We start from the raw sequence: 18,769 nt of genomic DNA, 5'->3' as shown, positions 1-18,769 counted from the left end.
CAAACTAGGCAAGGCGCCAAAGCGCACCGGGCGCGGCCGAAGGAACCACTCGGTGTCCGCCGCCGCGCGTGGCGTTGGGAGCTGTAGTCCTGCCGTCTCCTCCTGGACCCGGCCGGACTCGGACAGCGCCCATCCCTCCAGTTAAGAATCACGCACTGGCCCGTCCGGGTGCGGGGTCCTCAGGACCATGAGGCGCCTGGAGTGACGTCATGCTCAGGTCACCTCCCTCTCGTTGAAGGTTTTAGGTGTCTATGTGAAGTGTGCCACACAGCAAGCCGGCAATGAATGAGTAAACCCTACACCGTGGAAGAAGTGCCCCTCGATGTCTCTTCTCTCCTCGACGTTTCCTTCGCGCCTGTCTTCCCCACGGTATCGGCGCGGCTCCGCTCCCTATTTTGCTCAGGCAGCGCCTCAGGCAGCCCCGCGCCGCGGCGAGGGGAGGAGCGAGCCAGGGCGGGGCGGGGTCCTGGCCCGACTGCGTCGCGCTCGGGGGCCGCGCCGGGTAGCGTTTCTTTCTAGTGCCCGAGGCAGCTCTGGCTGGGAGAGTGGTTCGTCAGCTCCACGGGGACCTCTGTGCACGGATGGACCCGCCCGGACCCGGCGGGAAGCGGCCTGGCAGGCGGCGGCCCCGGCGGTGTCAGCAGAGGCAGGACAGGGCCGAGGTCGCGGGTCCCTGAGGCGCGCGGGCTCACCGGGCCCGGCGGCGGCACCATGATGCCGGGCGAGACCCACTCGGCGGCGCCCGGGACGGCGGCGGACCTCTCGCGCTGTCAGGGCTGCGCTTCCCTGCAGCAGGTACGGCGTCTCCCCCGGGCCGAGGGTACGGAGGGGCTGGGCCGGCCGTCCAGGGCTCCGGCTGGGGGTCGGGCCGCGCGCGTGAAGCCTCCGCGCGCTGCTCCCACTCCCGGGCGGAAGCCCCCCTCCCCCCTGCCCCCCTGCCCTTCTCCTGCAGTTGTTTTGGGAACGGCTTCCTTTGCGTTATTTAGGTTTAGGATCCAGGATTCATTTACTGGGATGCAGTGGGTGGGGAGCGAGTTCTGGAGGGCCCCCTGCTGCCATTATGCAGTCACAGGGTTCCTCAGGGCTGACTTGTAGGTAGATGAGGGTTGGTCAAAATGACAAGGGAAGCCACCTTTCCCAGGATAAGGTTTTTTTTATTGTGTTGGTCCGTCCTCAAAATATTTCTTGCCTGGGGGCAGGTTCTTATGCGGCCTGCGGATTGGCCGAGAGGGTCGTTCATCGATTAAAGGCACGCAGATCCTGGAGGTTCCTAACTGTAGCGCGGTCTGTGCGCTACCGTGACAGAAGAGATACTAGTGTCTGGCCCCAGGTCTCACGGAGTCGTGGAAATAGTCCCAAGTAGTCGTTTCCAGTAGACTCTCCCAGCTATCTGATATCAGGAGTCTCTCTTCTGGCTATCAGTGTCTTCAATGGTAAAGCGGAACTGTCTACCACGGTATTGGCATGTAACTAAATTATCACCTATTTTACTTAGTGTTTTAGGCACCACGGACATAGTGGTGAACAAAGTAGGTGAGATCTGCCGTCATAAATAAGATACATGTATGCAAGTAAGACTTTAGAAGGTTTTAAGTGTTAGGAAAATAAAGGAGGAGTTGGAGTGGAGGTTTGGCCTCTTGGCTGGGGTGGCAGCAGGCAGGGTGTTTTTGAGGTGGTGGCGTTCGGACATCTGAATGATGAGAAGACGCAGACTGGTAGAGGTGTGAGAGGAGCTTTCTAGGTAGAGGGCTTAACGGGCGAGCGGTGATTGACGTGAAAAGGACCAAGGTGTCTTTGAGGAGCAGAACGAAGTCTGGGTGGTGTGAGTGTAGCGCAGAGCGGAGAGCACTGATGAAACCAGAAAGGAATGTAGACTAGATAAGCTTAGGGTTTTGTTTTGTTTTTATTTTAAACTGCATCATCTATGAACTGATCCCAAACATTTAAGGGCTGAGGGTAGGGGAGGGAGAAAAGAAAGTCATGTGCTGGCACTCTGAAATAGAGGGAGAGCTACTAGTAAAATCATTGCCTGAGCTGAGCTGCCTCACGTAGGCATTTAGAACGTGCTTTTGTTTTTTTCTCTCAAAACCCAGGAATGTGAGTGAAGTTCTCTTGACTCTTTCACGAGTTATATTTATTCTTTGGGCCGGTTTATTTACTCAGCAAATATTTATTGATCACCTGTTGTGTTTTAGGCAGTGCAGTTACACAGTGGGGGGAAAAAGCAAATATTCTCCATCTCTTGGAGCTTCCATTCTAGGAGGTGGGGGGAGGAGATAGATTAAACAAGTTATGTGAGAAGGTAATAAATGTGCTGGAGATGAAGTGAGCAGAGAAGGGAGGGGAACAAAAGGGTGAGGAAGGGGCCAGGGGCTAGTGGAATTTAAATAGGGCGTCCTCACAGAGGTTGTATTTGAGCAGAGGTGGTGAGAATAAACTCTGCTGATGTCTTTGAAGAAAAGCATCCCAGACAATAGAAACGTCAGGTGTGGGGGCCTGACACAGGAGCTTGACTGGTGTGCTAGGGGAGAGCAGGGAGGTGCCGTGGGCACGGTGGAGTGCACGTTGGTGTCTTCGTCTGCTTGGGGCTGCTCTAATGAAGTCCCATAACGTGCGTGGCTCGTCAGCGACAGGAATTTATTTCTCATAGTTATGGTGGCTGGGAAGTCCAAGATCAAGGGACTGGCAGATTTGGTACCTGGTGAGAGCACGATGCCTGCCTCATGCGTTCTTGCTGTGTCCTCACATGGCGGAAGCGGGGAGAGAGCTCAGAGCTCTCTGGGGTCTCATTTATAAGTACACTAATTCCGTCCATGGAGGCTCTGCCCTTATGACCTATTCACCTAGCAAAGGACCAGTCTCCAAATGGCTATCATATTGGGGATTATATTTCAACATATGAATTTTGTGGGGGACACGAACAGCCTGTAGCAATCAGGGAGTTTGATGAAGTCAGAGAGAAGAGAGCCTGACTGTGGGAGCCCTTAGAGACCATTGTAAGGATTTGGGCTCTTACTCTGAAAGGGTAGTGAGTCCTGGGAGGCTTTTGTGCAGGAGAACGACTGGTGTAAATTATGTTGTCCAGTTGTGGATCTGATTTTCCTTCAAAAACCTGGTCTACCTGTAGTAGTCCCCATCTTGGTCCAAGTAGCAACTGTATCCTTCTGGTAGCTTAGGCCAGAAACTAGATGTCATCCGTGGTTCCTCACTTTTCTCTAACAGCCTGCATCCAGTCCATCAACTGATTCTGTTGGCTGCTTTGTTAGCCACCCATTTCTCACCATCCCCACTGCTTCCGCCCTTGTGTGAACTGCTGTAATCTCTGGCCCCGGGGGTTTTTGCAGTAGCCTCCTGGCGCCGCCTTCCTTCCTCCTGTGCCACATTCCTGCTACTGGCTCTCAAAACAGCAGTAGGAGTTGTCCTGTGAAGTCCCTAAGTCCCAGGGTGTGCAGGCCTTTTCCGTAAGGGGCAGCATCGTAAATATTGAGGTGTTGTGGTCTCGGTCACAGATACTCGGCTCTGCCTGCCTAGTGTAAAGATGGCCACAGATAACACTGCGGGAGTGGGTGTGGTTATGGCCCATGGAACCCTGATTTGCAAGAACAGGCCAAGGGCCTTAGTTTGCAGACCTCTCTCCTAGATTGCAGTACTCCATTGCATTGGGGTTTTCTGTTGCCTGGAATGCTTTTTTAGGGGAAGAGAATGGTTGTGAGTGGAGTCCTTGGAACAAGTCTTTAATATTGCAAAGTAAGGCTGGAAAAATAGGTTCCTGGCAGATTATGGAGGACTACCTGAATGGTAACCACCTTAAAGTTTTGTGCTTAATTCCGTTCGCATCGTGAACAGTGAAGGGTTTTGCATGGTTACTGCACAAGAGCAGTGTTTGTAGTAAAAATAACCGGTGGTGGTGTGCATGCTGGATTGAGGAGGTAAATGATTTCACTGATGCATGCTAGTGGTAATAAAAGGGTGGCTTAATTTAAGGGTCTTGGTACTGGAAATAGAGAAGAAAAAGGTTCTGAGTATGAGGAACTGCAAAGAGTGGACAGATCGCAAGTCAGGAAAGTAGAAGGTCCAGAGATTTAAATCCTGAGTGACTCTGAGAACTATGGTAGAGGTAGGAAAAAGCAGACACCAAGATGGGAGAGACGTTGGAAATGTAGGAGCGAAGCTTTGGAATGACGTCAGCATAGGGGATTTTCAGCTGTTTTCACATTTGTTTGTAGTGCGAGGTGCCTCCAAGGTACTGTGATATACTTCCAGGGAAATAGTGAAGCAGCTGGGTCAGATGGGCACTGAGTTCACTGTAAGAATTTTATTTGGAGAGGGGTGGGGATAGGAGAATGGAGAAGTGTGTTTGTTCTGTCTCTTAACAGAAACCCAGCGGGCTCATGACTAAGGTGCGCATGGAGTGGTGAAGCAAGGAGAAACAGAGCTACACAGGAAGCATACAGGAAATCAGGATGAGAAAGATGGAGGGCAGAGAACAGGCGATGGCATTTGCCAGGTAGTAGGTCCATGATCGGTCACCGGTAGAAAAGAAGTTTCTGCAGGGTTACATAGTGTCACAGCAAGTTCTGTATTTCAACTAAAATTGTACCAGGGAGAAACGAAAGAGGTTCTGTACGTAGAGAAGGCATCCTGCTGTATAGCTTTAACACACTGAGACTTCTGGATGTTGCAGAACATATACGAGCACATTACAAGCGTGTTGCCTGCAGGAGCCCTGGCGTCAGTGCTGTGGCTTCATTCTGAACCTCCGTGGGAGGCTGGCTGGCTCTGTCCCCAGTGGAACAGTGCTTGGGTGCGCTGCAAGTCTTCCTTCCTGTCTCACTCCTCCCTGCCCTCTTTCTCTTTTTTTTTCGGCTGTGCCCACAGCTTGCGGGATCTTAGTTCCCTGACCAGGGATTGAACCCGAGCCCTCAGCAGTGACAGTGCAGAGTCTTAACCACCGGACGGCCAGGGAGTTCCCTGCCCTCTTTTTCTTTAGTGGGTGCGGAGATACCCACTAGTCTCTCTTTTTCTAGTCTCTCACATCACCTTATCTGTTTGCTCATCCTTATTGGTTATAATGGTTTATCACTGATCTGTAGCCCAGCGTGAATATGGGTTGCCGAGCTTTGGGAATCCTAAGCCAAGGTGGATCCTTACTCTGGTGATATTGTGTACAATTAAACAAGTCTTGAGTGGTTTTAAGTCAAGCTGGCATAAGTCCCTTTAATTCTGGTGAAGGAGAGGCCCTTTTATTTTACTAGTTTCAGTCATTGCCGAGTGAAACAGTTTAACTCTCTTGGGAATCCAGATGGGAGTTTGAAGCACATAGTTATACTGTTTAGCTCATGTAACTAGGATAGAGTCAGAATAAATGGTGTCTGGTTGTCCTTGGAGCAGGTTTGAGCGAATTATTTATATAAACTTTTGTTGGACTCCCACTGATAATCGCCAGTGGTTGGAACTTCATCGTTTGGAACTTGAAACCTGCTTGTCCCTAGACATGCTGATTTGTAAGTGGTTATAAAGAGTGCTCACAAAATTGTAATTCATTCATTCAGTGAACACTTTTCGAGCGTCACCGCGTCTGTGATGCCGTGGCATGTGTTGGAATACAACCATGAACAGAAGAGGCATGGAGCTTGTGTTGTGGTTAAGGTTACGGATGAGTGAAAAAGCAACCACCGTTTAACTGTAGTGTAATAAGTACACGTACTTATTGAAAAATATTTGAGGAAAAGTGGGCCTGCACAGGTCAGCTACATGTTGGTCAGGGGTCACCTGTACTATTTGGGGGGACGTTCAGGGTAGGCACCGTGGGAGCGTCCAGGAGGGACAGCTGAAGGCTGTATAGCGGAAGTGAGTCTAGGCCTGAAGGATGATTCCTGACTAAACAAGAGGGAAGAGATGGAGGGAGAGTGTGGACAGAGGGCGCATCACATGCAATGACTGGGAGGGGAGACTGGAGTTTGTGATAGAGTAAGCACAAGGCAGAAGGTGAGGAGAGGAAAGCGAGGCCAGCGAGGCCGGAGCCTGCCTTCCCGGGCGCCGGAGCCTCTCAGCTCGTCCTGGTGGGTGCATGCAGGTGGAGGGGGGTTGGGGGTGGGCTCTTACCACTGTGCCAGAGGGCATCACCCAGGGTCCTGTCTCACCGTTCAGAGGCACACTCAGCTCTGACACAGCTCGACCTAGACTCTCAGTTTTAAGTAAGAGCAGTTAATAAAAAGTTAGCAAACAGGAGGAGGAAATCTGGCTTATCAGAGAGGATTCAGGCTGACCAGTTAGCAGATCACCCACAGCAGAGTAATCAAGGAGATTAGTGTGGTTTTAAAAAAGAATTTGTTTTGAAATAATTGAGGACTCATAGGAAAGTTACCAGAATAGTGCAAAGAGCTCTGGTATTCTCTTCACCCCATTCACAGGTTGTCAGGATGGTTGCATTCACTCCATCACGGGTGTGCACACACGTACACTTTCCCTCCCCTGCGCTCTCCACGGAGCGTTTCCTCGAGACCTGAGCACTTGTCAGCAGAATGAGCCACAGCTCTCCAGTCAGGGTGTAAGCCTCGGTGCAGGGTGCAGCACTTCTCTCCAGCCCATAGACCCATCCGATTGTGCTTAGGTTAGGCCCAGGTGCAGCTTTTCCCTTTCTGGTTCAAGGTCGTATAAGGAAGATGTGTTGTATGTCATCGTCCCGTCTCTTCAGCCTTTTTCCTTTAGTCTTTCTCTGTCTTTCACGTTCAGGGCAGTTTGAGTACAGCCTTGTATTCTCTGCGGAACATTTGGCCAGGTCTGGAGACATTTTTGGTGGTTACACTGTATTAGTGATCTCAAGACCACACCAGGTTCAGTGATTCCCTAGAGGGACTGCTCCAGGGCGTGGAGTGAAAGGATTGTAGTGAAAGGATACAAAGGAAAGGCGAGTGGGGTGACGTGCAGAGGAAACCAGGTGAGTGACTTGACTCATGAATTCCTCTAGCGGTGTGTTGTGACACGTGTGACGTATCGTCTACCAGGGACTCTCATTAGAGACGCAGAGCCCAAAGACTGCTAGGGGCTGGTCGCGTGGGCACCCCCTGTCTAGCACGTACCAAAACTCCAGACTCCCAGAAGGAAAGCAGGTTTCAGCATCGGCCACATTGCACAGTTGAGGTACAGGGCGCCACTCTTGTCAGTTTGGGGAATGGTGGGAACCCTCCAGAAATCCAAGTTCCCAGACGCCAGTGAAGGGCCCACGTCTCGAGCAGGCCTTTCTAAGGACAGCAGTCTCAGGCCTGCCCTGTGAACTCTTGTCTGCACCACCCCTTGGGGATGAGGCAGTGCTCTGGCCACATCGTGAGTAGAAGCTAGGGAAGCTGGCAGGCCTGTCCGTGCAAAGGGCAGCCCCACAGCTAAGAATCTCCCATCTTCAAATGTTAGTATAATTTGAGGTCGACTCAGGCAATTTAGTTATTCCATTATCATCTGTATATTTCCTTGTTCGCTCTGTGTCTATGTATTGTACTTAGTGGTTCAGTAAAACCGCTTTCCTAACTATACTGCCGTCTCCTCTGTCCACTTCTCAGCCCCCAGGCCCACTGCGTGCTCCGTGCCAAGGCCCCCTCTCCTCACACTGTGTGCTTAGCCACCACGTTGATCCCGCTTCCCCGAGAAGGGGGGGGAGATGGGAGCACAGAGTGCACTGCCTCTCTTTTCTTTTCCTCGGTGCTCCACGCTCACGGTGGCGTTCAGGAGGCTGTTGTATGGCTGAAATGAACAGTGTGCTACGGGGGGGGGGGTATGGGGAGCGCATCTGAGTGGCATGGGGGGCGGGGGCGAGGACTGCTCTGGGGGCTGTGCTAGTGAACACGTGAGTGGGTGAGCGTGATAGAGCTTGAGGAGCTGGGCCCGAAGGCAGAGAAAAACAGAAGGTGGGAGTTATGACAGCAGAGAGGAGAGAACTGGGGATAAATCTGAGCTTTCCAGTAGATGTTATAATAGAAGTTCCAGAAGGAGAGGACAAGACTGCGGGGAGAGAAGCCGTAATCAGAGACGCCAGGCCACCTTCCCCTTGCCTGGAGAGGAAGAACAACACCCTGGACCCTGCGTCCTTCCCTAGAGGCTGGACAGCAGTAGCGAGGGCACATGGTGTGTGTACCCGTTCAGTGAACGTGAGTCAGAAGGGCCCTACTGCCTTCCACCTAGACACAGGCCGCTCAGCATTCACAGTTCTGAGATCCATTAGTTAGAGACCTTGATTGCAACCAACCTAAGTGACCTTTGAATCAGATTGGAGAAAAACCAAAGAATGTTTTATTAGGGCACTGCAGTAACAGACCAGATTCAAGCTGCCACTCAGCCAGGCCATAGGAAAAAAGTTAGGGACTGGAGTTCAGTAGGAAACTAAGAAGTGGTCCTCTCTCAGTTTGTGTTTTATTTTCCTGTGTAATGCTGTGTTTTGTGATTTTAAGTCTTTAAAATCAGAGTTATACATGAGCATAGCTTAGAGAGACAGCTAGATGAACAGAATTTGTTAGCCCCCAGCCAGCCTGCCCCCGTTCTCGAGAGACACCACTTTTGTTTGCACTCCGTGTGTTTCATCTGGTTAGATAATAGATGTATATTGCTGCTTCTTGTTTTTAAGTTTTAGGCGTATTGTTTGATTTCTGACTTCGGAAGGTGAAGATTGAGCTGTCTTTCTGCCCTGTACCCCAGCACCCCTGAGCATTCCCTCCTGCCCCCTGCCCCCCAAAAAAAGTCCTCTCAGTGCAGCTATGATTTCCCTTAGGTCACTATTCGGAGTTGACATCATTATGACTATTTGTTATTCAGAGCCAAACTATGGAGTAACTTACAATGATTTTTCCTTACCTGTGTGTTTTCTTGTTTCCCCGATGAATGACTATTTCCTTAATTCAGTGTTTTCATCTTGAAAATGTTAATGAGTGTTCACTATGTGTCAGAGACCAAGTTAAACGCTTTATATGGCTCATTCTGTTTAACCCTGATAGCGAGCCAGTTAGGTAACCCCCCACCCCCCAAACACACACGCAAACCAGTGTTTAAGTCTCCTTATCTATACCATTGGAAATAGTACTGAGGCAGGGATAAGTTAAGTCAGTTTGCCCAAGGCACCCTTCCAGGAAGTGGTGGAACAGGAATTTGAATCCAGCTGTGTCTAACTGTAGAGCCTGAGGTTTCTGGAACGTCTCTGGCACAGTTCTTGACATTACAGAATGGCATCTGGAAGCAAGACTGGGAAGATGAGATTGGCTAGCAAAGAACTCGAAAGAGAATGGGAAAAGAAGGTTATTTAAAAAATAATCCATTTAAATGCGTGATGACGCTACATGGCGCTTGCAGTTCTCTGCCAGTTAGGTAGAAATATCATCTTGATGCCTTCATTCCACCAGATAATTCTGTCGTTTTGTTCTTAAGGGAAAAAAATCCCCTTCTGGGCCTTTAGAGCTGCTCCAGTCTGGTGTGCAGCTGCCTTCCTGGATTCTCTTTACCTCTGTCCTGCGCCCACCTCGTCCTCTCTCAGTTTACTCCAGGATTTGGGTGGAGCGTTTACACATCCTTCGGCACCTCCCTGAGCAAGGATGTCTGGGAAGTGAGTTTGTGGAGACTCCAGGTTTGAGAATGTCTGTTTTGCCATCATGACTGGCTGATAGCTTCTGCAGAATTTTACCTTGGAATTCATTTTCCCTCAAAATTTTGAAGACTTGCTTTCTAGGTCTCTAGAGGATTGTTGAAGTCTAAAGCCATTCTGATTCCAGGTTCTTTGTACATGACTTGTTTCATTTTGATTTTTTTCTGTCATGATTCTCATAGGATCTTTGTTTTGTCTCTGATGCTCTGAAATTTTGTGCTTACGTTTCATGGTTTGGATCCAATTTGTACCCATGTGCTGGGCCCTTTCAATTTAGAAACTTCTGGCTTCAGTTCTTGGTTCTTTCTTCTTGAATATCAGTATTTCTTTAATGATCTCTCCATCTTTTCCGTTCTTCTCTCACTGGAACTCTTGTTGGGCATGTGATACTTCTTGCACTGACACTCTGATTTTTATTTTTTCTTCATTCTTTCCTACGTCTGTGTTTTGTTTATTTGTGTTTAAATTTTGGAGGACATTTTTTCAGCTTTATCATCAAATCTTCTGAGTCTTTTATTTTGCTTCCTGGTTTTTAATTTAGTTATAACAGTTTTATTGAAGTATAATTCACATACCATAAAGTTCATCCTTTTAATATGTACAGTTAGGTGGTTTTTAGCCTATTCACAGTTAACACAACCTGGTCGCCACTTGTAAAACATGTTTACCCTGACCTGTGCCCCCGCCAAGAAACCTCTTAAGCATCAGCAGTCATCCCCCTTCCCCAGCCCGCAAGTCCCTGGCTATCACTAGGCTACTTTCTGTCTCTCTGGATTTGCTTATTATGGACAAGTCATATGAATGGAATCATACGGCATGTAGCTTTTTGCGACTAGCTTCTTTCACTGAGCAGGTTTTCAAGGTTCATTCACATTGTAGCATGTGCCATTCATTCCTGTTCATTGTCAAATATTCACATTGCATGGCTGTACCACATTTTATTTATTCATTCATCAGGTGATGATGGTTCATCCATTTATCAGTTGCCATTTAGTTTATTTCCACTTTTTGGCTAGTGTGAATAAATGCTCCTTTAAATAAGAGTGTACAAATGTGACATGGGCATGTTTTCAGTTCTCCTGGGCATATACTTAGGAATGGAATTGCTAAATCATCGAATTAACTGTTTAGCATTTTGAGGAGTGTCAAATTATTTCCACAGCAGCTGCACATTTCCTGTTCCACCAGCAATGCTGTGAGGGCTCCAGTTGCTCTACATCCTCACCGGCACTTGTTATTGTCTGTCATTTTGATTTCAGCCATCCTCGTGGGTGTTTTTAATTTTTAAAAACTTTTTGAAAAACTTCCAAGAACTCTGAGTATTCCTTTTAAAAATAGCTGCTTGTTCTTGTTTTATGAATATAACATCATTTATCTCAGGTCATGTTAATTAGTACCTTTAAAGGTTTCTCAGTTTTTGTCTACTCCAAGTTGCTTTGGTTCGTTTTGTTTTGGTCTCTCTTTCATGTTACAGGTTTCTGTCTGATGTTTGGAAATCTTCGATTGTTTGTTCATATTAAGAGCGGTAGCTAATACAGTGGTGGCTGCAGAATGCTGAGTGTTGTGGGCTTTTGGACCCTGAGCTTCATTGCAATAGGTCTGGGTGGGCCACTTATTGATTGAAGAATATCTCATGTCGCTACTTTAGATCTTGTCTCCAGGCTGGTTAGATTTCCTCAGAGAAACTGCTTCTAGTCTCCTGCCTGGAGGGCAAAAGGATTGGCTGCCACTGTCTGGGAGCTTAATGGGAGAAGCAGGCGGTCAGTATCAGCGCAGTGTGCTTAGATGTACCTGGTCCCTCTGTGTTTGGTGCATTCCACCTGCCCCAAGTGTTCACAGTGTTCCAGGCAGAGGCTTCTTCAAAAAGCAGACCTCCTCCTGCTGGATGGGGGAGGGGCAGTTTCCTGGTAGCAGAGCGGAGTGGGGATTTGAGGGTTCATGCTTACCAGGAAGCTTGCAACTAGTTCTCGTCTTAGTGACCCCCGCCCAGCCTTCCTGAGGACCCTGGCCCCTCCGTGCTTGTTGAAGTTTTGCAGTGTAAACTGAGAATTGAGTGGTTTGCCCCCCTTGCCCCGCCACCTGCCTCTCCTGGGTCTGCTAAATCAGTATTCTCAAGTCTGCTTTCCTGTGTTCATTTGTCTTTTATCCGCTTCTCATCCTTGTGGGTTTGGCCTTTGGGGAAAAGAAATCCCTTGACTTTAGTTTTAGCTGGTTTTAGGGAGGGAGTAAAAGCAGATGCATTATTTACCCTCTCTGCCTAGAAATCTGCCGTGTAGAATTTATTTTTTACATAATGAAAGATTTTTTTTAAATGTGGAAAGCCAAATACACTAAAGTTATTGAATAGTCCATTCATTGTCCTTTGATTTATAATGTTCAGAGTCTCTACTGTACACAAGAATCAATTCTAGAATAAAGATAGAAATACGAAAAAAGGGCATAAAAGTACTAGAATAACATATGGAAGACTCCTTATGATTTAGCATCTTAGGTGGGGTAGAGCCTTCTAAATATATTAGGAAACCAAAATTTAAGAAAAATGACAGATTCAACTATGTGAATATTTAAAACTATTGTATTCATATGTAGTTGTATGTTAATGATCAATTGAGAAACATACACAAGTATATATTTGTAACTTTTGGACCAGATGTTACTGTTCCTCATATATTGCAGCTCATAAGACAAGTGCAACCACACCAATGAGCAAATGATATAAGGGGCCGTTTTTCTTACTAAAAGAAAAATGATGAATGGCCAGAGGAGATAAGGAAGATTTCTCAGTATCACGCATAAAGAAATATAAATGAAAAATATGTCTCTGAGATTACCAAAGCTCCCAGCTATCAGTAATGCAGGGAGCCTATTTGGACTTTATCCTAGGGGAAACTGGAAGTGTCTCCCAGAGAACTGGGCAAGGAAATACATTGCCTGTTGTTAGTAAAGACTGAAAAGGACCTAACTGGCCTTCAGTGGAGAACTGGTGAATTGAGTACATCCAAACGTATTTTAAATATATAGTGACACTTCTGAAAGGATATATACAAAAAGTAACAGTGATTTTTTTTTTTTTTTTTAAGATTTATTGATTGATTGATTGATTGATTGCTATGTTGGGTCTTCGTTTCTGTGCGAGGGCTTTCTCTAGTTGCGGCAAGCGGGGGCCACTCTTCATCGCGGTGCGCGGGCCTCTCACTATCGTGGCCTCTCTTGTTGCGGAGCACAGGCTCCAGACGCGCAGGCTCAGTAGTTGTGGCTCACGGGCCTAGTTGCTCCGTGGCATGTGGGATCCTCCCAGACCAGGGCTCGAACCCGCATCCCCTGCATTAGCAGGCAGACTCTCAACCACTGCACCACCAGGGAAGCCCAGTAACAGTGATTTTTGACACGTGTTATGATGCGGTAACATATACTTTTTACTTTATATATTTTAATGTATAGATTTTTTACTTTAGTAAATATGTTACATGTATGACTGCAAAGAAAATGCACATATTAGCATGAAGGGAAATAGTTCTGTAATTCTCAAAATTAGTTAGATTACCTAGATAGAAAAAGATGTTTTGGGGATAATTAATGAAAAATAAATTCTTATTTCTGAAGTGTTTATCAGTGAAAAAAAGGAGACATTAAAGGAAAAAGTCACTTAAAGAAAAGAAAATCTGTTCAGTTTTAAATCTTAGGAACATTTTGAACAGTGTAACTAATGTTTTTTTCTGTCAAGTTGAGAGCAGTAATTTAGAGCCACATTTGTAGTTTGTCCTAAAGTGTAACATAGATACTTATAAAAAGAAGTTTCACTGAATCTTGTCCCCATTTTAATATTCGTATTTGCTTTTCCCATGTTATTTTTATTTTTTTGCTGTTTTTAATAATTTACCTGTAGTTTTGGATTAAGTTCGTTCAGAAATAATGTGGAGTGAAGTGTAGACTGATGGTTAGTAGTAATCAGTGAACTAAAGTAATGAATATTTATTGAGCTCTCGCAGTGAAAAAGCACGCACAGTCAGAGCATCAGTACAACTGTCTTGCTGTTAGAGTGACATCATTCCGGTAAAGAAAGAGATTCAGAGAAATGCAGCATGGGCTCAAGGTCACACAATACCTCTGTGGGTTTATACTCAACATAAATAATAGATATACCTATTTCTGTTTATATAATATAGTGAACAGTATGTTTATATTTTATAATAAATGTTACAGAAAAAATAATAAAGTAGCTTATATTATAAAAGCAAATAGCTAACTGTAGCTTTTTTTTCTTTCAGAATTTAAATGAATATGTTGAAGCATTAATTACCCTGAAGCAAAAAATTATTAATACAGAGTGAGTATGTTTTCCTCTGTTTGGCCGAACTTCGTGAACCTGACATACAGGCTGGAGCAGATGGTGGTGGTGTTAGACCCCCTCGGGCTGAGAGTGGAACTGGGGTTGCTCACCTGGTGCCTGTGTGGTGTGGGTTATAATGGAACTCCTCAGGGCCTGACGCAGGCCCTCGGCAGCGAGAGCGCAGAGTCCTAACCGCTGGACCGCTGGGGAGTTACCAGTGCTCAGACCTTTACAACGAGGCTCAGGCGTTAGACCATGATTTTTGCTAAACTGGAAATTTTTTTTAAAGCTGTTTTCTGTCTTTAAAGCCTTCTTAGCTTTAGGACTGGACATCAGATTTCTTTGTAGTAAATTTCCTGGTGTGAGATTGTTTTTTTAATCCTGTGAAAGTCACAAGAATTTATAGGCAAAGATATTACTTAGATCATAGGAATTTTAACTTAAAAACTCATATATCACTGCAGTGCTTTTAAGGAATTTAAGGTGATATGTGTATGTGTGTGCATATGTTTAATTAATTAAACATAAATTTGTTACAGGAAACCTAGGCAGAAAGGTGCCTTATACATTTGGAAACATGATTTTAACATAGTGTGATTTCTAGATTGAAAAAGTAACATAACTCTTTTCTTTGTTACAGTAATTTGTTGACAGAATATCAGAAGAAATGTGATGATATCCTTTTACTGGCTTTTTCCTTGGAATTTTTAAGAATGTAAAGAAATGTGAGAATTTTCATAGTTACTCTTTGGAAAGCGGTGCTTACAGGCTCCAAGTAGGAAGTGCCCCTGACAAGCGCAGTGAGCAGCTGTCTTCTACTCGTAACACACGTTTAATGGTCAAGGCTGCTGGCCTCCTTGTTATAGAATGTGTTTTGTTTTTGTCATTGATTTTGATTTTCTTAAGGTTTCGTAAGCTTTTTAAAGAGTAGGTCTTTTTCATTTGTACTGAGGACATGACCAGTGCTCCTTAGGTTTAGGAATAATGTGAAGCTGAACATGATGCTGTGAGAATATTTTTGGATTTCTATAAGGAGTGCGCTGTAGGAGTATTCAGAATGTTGGAAAATTAACTTTTGTTAATTAGTTCTGTGACTTGTAGAGAATTAATGAATATATCCCAAATCATAGTGTAAGTTTGTATCCCCAGGACAGTCCTTGGTCTCTGCGTCACCGTTTTGTCCAGTAGCCGTTTAGAGCACCTGCAGGCCTCTGTATTTTCTTGGCAGGGCGGAAGTAGTGTGCACAATCATTCCTCCCACATCTTGTGGTGATACTTACCTGAATTAAGTGTCTCCTGTGACAGTAAACATGCATACGTGTGACCCGCAGCCTTAGCTTCAGTATTGGAGCAAATACTGCTGTTCAACTCTGGCAGTAACCTGAGGCCTCTTTCAGTATTATTTCTGTCATTCCTAAACTTCTATGTAATCACCAGTTGTTTGTTTGTGTTGGTACCATTGTATCTAATTTGTGTGATTAGAGTAATAAAATCAAGGCATAGCATTTCGATTTATTTTTAGTATCTCAAGTTTGACATTCAAAAAAATAGGTCTTTGAAAATTTCCTCATGTGCTTTATTGAAACTATCAGTTTAACTATAAATGTATGTTATTGCAAGAGTAATATCTTTGATTTTGAAAGCTGTACAGAAACAGTTATTATAAACACTTCTAATTAGCTAAATAGGGAAATAGACAGTTAATTCCAGTATTAGGAAAATATGTGTTCATTGTATCCTTTTTGGAGGAAATGGTATGAACTTTTTGAGGTAATTACAAATGTAATCTAGCAGGGAAATTATTGATTTACTTTTCTAAAATTTATAAAATTTTAAAATCAAAATTATTAGAGTAATTTATTAAAAATTGATAAAACTTTTTGATTATTCTTGAATTTCCCTTCTGCAGTGTGCTAATCTGCTTCAGCCTCAACTATAGGTAAATACAGATTTTTTTAAACACATCTGACATTTGCTCACAATATGTATTCATTGTACCTCAAGTATGCAGTTGTTTGCTCTACAACCTGAGGTGCCAGTGTTGCAGGTTTAATATGGCTTCTCGTGTGACTCGATTCTTTACTCTTTTGTGTCATTCTGACTGTTCTGTTGTTTATTAGTTCCTCTTTGTACAGGGCAGAGAGTATATTTTATTTCATCAGATATTTTTTGAATTCTTCTTTCTTGCAAAGACTGCAGTAATTTAGGATGAAACTCCTTAATCTTCAGAAGTTTACATTCTAATAGAGGAGGGTACAGATGTGTTGTGACCAACAGACATTTCTATATTGTGATATGAGAGTAGGATTTGACAGGCGGTGAAACTTAAAGGAATGACTTTTTGCTGTCTTAGAACATTTTACTGGCAGCATGATGGGAAATGAAGTTACCAAATTGTGCAGACTGTAAAAGTGAAAGGTTTTCTAGATTTTATGTTCTCCCTGTATTTCTTTTCTCATTGCTCGTTAAATACATATATATATATTTAATTCACTCAATATTTATATTCATTAAATATATGTATACACACATATATATGTGGTTTTAGTGAGTACGTAACTCTTGTTTGCTGGAGTTGTGCTCCGGACTGTGAGAAAAGAAGGACAGGATGTTTGGGTATTCTGATATATACAGGATTCAAGGTAGTTTTCATTAGTTGCTTATTGCTTTGTCTTTATTCTTGGAATTTAATATTAATCGTATAGTTAATCAGGAATCTTTTTTAATTTAGAGAAGTACATATTTTGACTTACGGCACATGTTATAATTAATAGGAGTAACTCAGTAAAAAGCTTTATCATATGTTATAGATGGAACTTTGAATGTTGTTTTCTAAGAATTATGATCTTGCCTGTATGTTTATTGAACACAGATTATTGAAGTTTTAAGGTGGGTTTTATCTTCAGACAAGATGAAATTGTTTTATCGTCAGTAGATAAAATTGTCACAGTTTTCTTTAACAAGTTTTACAGCTGCAGTTTGCAAGAAGGTAAGCTAGCTACCTGTTTTCTTAGTGTATTTGGGGTAGACACTTATCGGACTAGATTTTTACACAGATTCAACAAAGTGCCACATAGAATTGACCCATTATGTAGACTGGTTCTTTGATGCTCATAATAAAAGAAGATTCACATTTTCCTTACTGTTAAATTGTCCAAATGAATTTCTTACCGAGGTCTTAAATTACAGCCTAGTGTCTGATTTTTCAGTAAATTTTACTGATCTTGTGGCCACTGAGATGAAGTTTATTGCTATCAGTTATTGTTGTCTCTGTGAATTGGACAGTTTAATGTGGTTGTTTATCATGTATATTTTAATCAATTTAAAGTAGTCTTACTTAGAATTTAGTAATGTTTTATACTCTGATTACATTTATCAATTAGAAGAAGGCAAACTATGGTTATAAAATGACTCACACAGTTTGCCTATCATTGAACTGAAGTCAGTGGTGATGAACTCAGGATTGAAGAGCCAGATCACCTGGCAGATCATCCAAGCGTTCTTGTATTCTCCAGCAGATTGAGAGCCTATTGCGCTTGCTTCTCATATGGTTTCGGATGTACTTTTATTAGAAATAGACTCATGTCAGAAATAAAAAGTGATACATAAATCATTTTGGTACAAATAGAGAGAATGCATTTAAAAAGAGAGATTCTTTGTTTTTAGTTAGAAATAAAATTGAAACCAGTAGATATATTTAATAATTCACTGTAGATACTTTTGCATAATAACGTTAGTGTGTTGTCCATTTTTAGAGAGAATATTACTCTGCATCACCAAGTGGAACAGATGCTTCAAAAAATTTCTCCTCTGCAGAAGTGTCAGGAAGAACTGGGATCTTTAAAAGCAGAGTTAGAAGAGAAAAAGGTACCTAAAGTAATTTTCCTACAAAAGGCTGTCGTCAGTAAATTAAGATCTACTTATTTACTATAATTGGGACAAGGGGACATTTTATGTCTTAACAAAGGAAATAAATGATAGTCAAGACTCGAAGTGTATTGCTATACTTAGAGAACATTGAACTAGTTGATTGATGGCTTGGTCCTTACAGTAATTATTAGTAATTAATGTAATGCTGTATTAGTTGCTTATGCTTTTTGAGAGGTTCAGTAGAGGAACCATTTTAGCTATGAATTTTTATGACTTTATGTGCCCTGCATTGCTTGCCTTTTCCATTTTTCTTGCTGTAAGTGTAAAGTAACATGCAAAAGTTCAAACTTAAATTACAGAAATTATGTTTTCCATTTCAAAACCCAGTCGCACTAAGTAAAACTATTTTAAATGCTATAAACTTATTTTTTAATATAAATTTTGTTTTACTGGAGCCTTAGAAGAGAATTCATGGCTTTTATAAATTAAAAAAAACTCTGAAGCCAGTGAAGTTAGGTGGTTAGCATTAGACAAGTCGTAGCCAAGCTGGAATGATTCCTGGCTCCTCGATCTGATAGTATTTGTGCCTCCCAGTCTTCAAATTGTTTCATTTTAGGATGCCATGCACCTCTCTGAGGTTTACATACTTTAACAGTGGTCGATTTTCCTATTTCTATAGAAAGTCTTTATTACATATTTAACTATGCGGTGAAAGTTAAACAGAAACAATCAAGATGTTGAATTTTGTCTACCTCTGACTACAAAGTAATGTCATCAGCCATACCTGAGAGGAAACATGAACATTGGAATCACAGCTGAATAATAAACCTAAATAGTCACTCTTTCACTGTGACGTTCAGAGAATTACTCAGTGTCTGGATCCTCCGATCCCTCATCTGTAAAAAGGGGTCATAAAGCCCGTCTCTCAGAGCTTTGGCGGCTGAAGA

The 18,769-nt window shown here is 43.7% G+C and overlaps 1 protein-coding gene across 3 annotated transcripts in view; it reads left to right on the top strand.

Moving 5' to 3' along the window:
• The first annotated feature begins 225 nt into the window (after positions 1-225).
• The window catches only part of ICE1 (interactor of little elongation complex ELL subunit 1), a 59,079-nt gene continuing 40,535 nt past the window's right edge, over positions 226-18,769 (top strand). The window contains exons 1-5 of one of the 3 annotated variants that reach the window (XM_082454358.1): positions 226-795; positions 13,891-13,949; positions 14,593-14,621; positions 16,917-16,941; positions 17,708-17,819. In XM_082454358.1, coding sequence (XP_082310484.1) covers positions 712-795; positions 13,891-13,949; positions 14,593-14,621; positions 16,917-16,941; positions 17,708-17,819 — 309 coding nt within the window. In that variant the 5' untranslated portion in view covers positions 226-711. The remainder of the gene's footprint in view (positions 796-13,890; positions 13,950-14,592; positions 14,622-16,916; positions 16,942-17,707; positions 17,820-18,769) is intronic. The other 2 variants (XM_082454356.1, XM_082454357.1) reach the window with 2 other exon arrangements.

Source organism: Balaenoptera physalus (assembly GCF_965194825.1).
Source record: "Balaenoptera physalus genome assembly, chromosome: 3".
Lineage (NCBI taxonomy): Eukaryota > Metazoa > Chordata > Mammalia > Artiodactyla > Balaenopteridae > Balaenoptera > Balaenoptera physalus.
The sequence above is the reverse complement of the archived record's forward strand: the minus strand, read 5'-3'. Positions and strand labels throughout refer to the sequence as shown.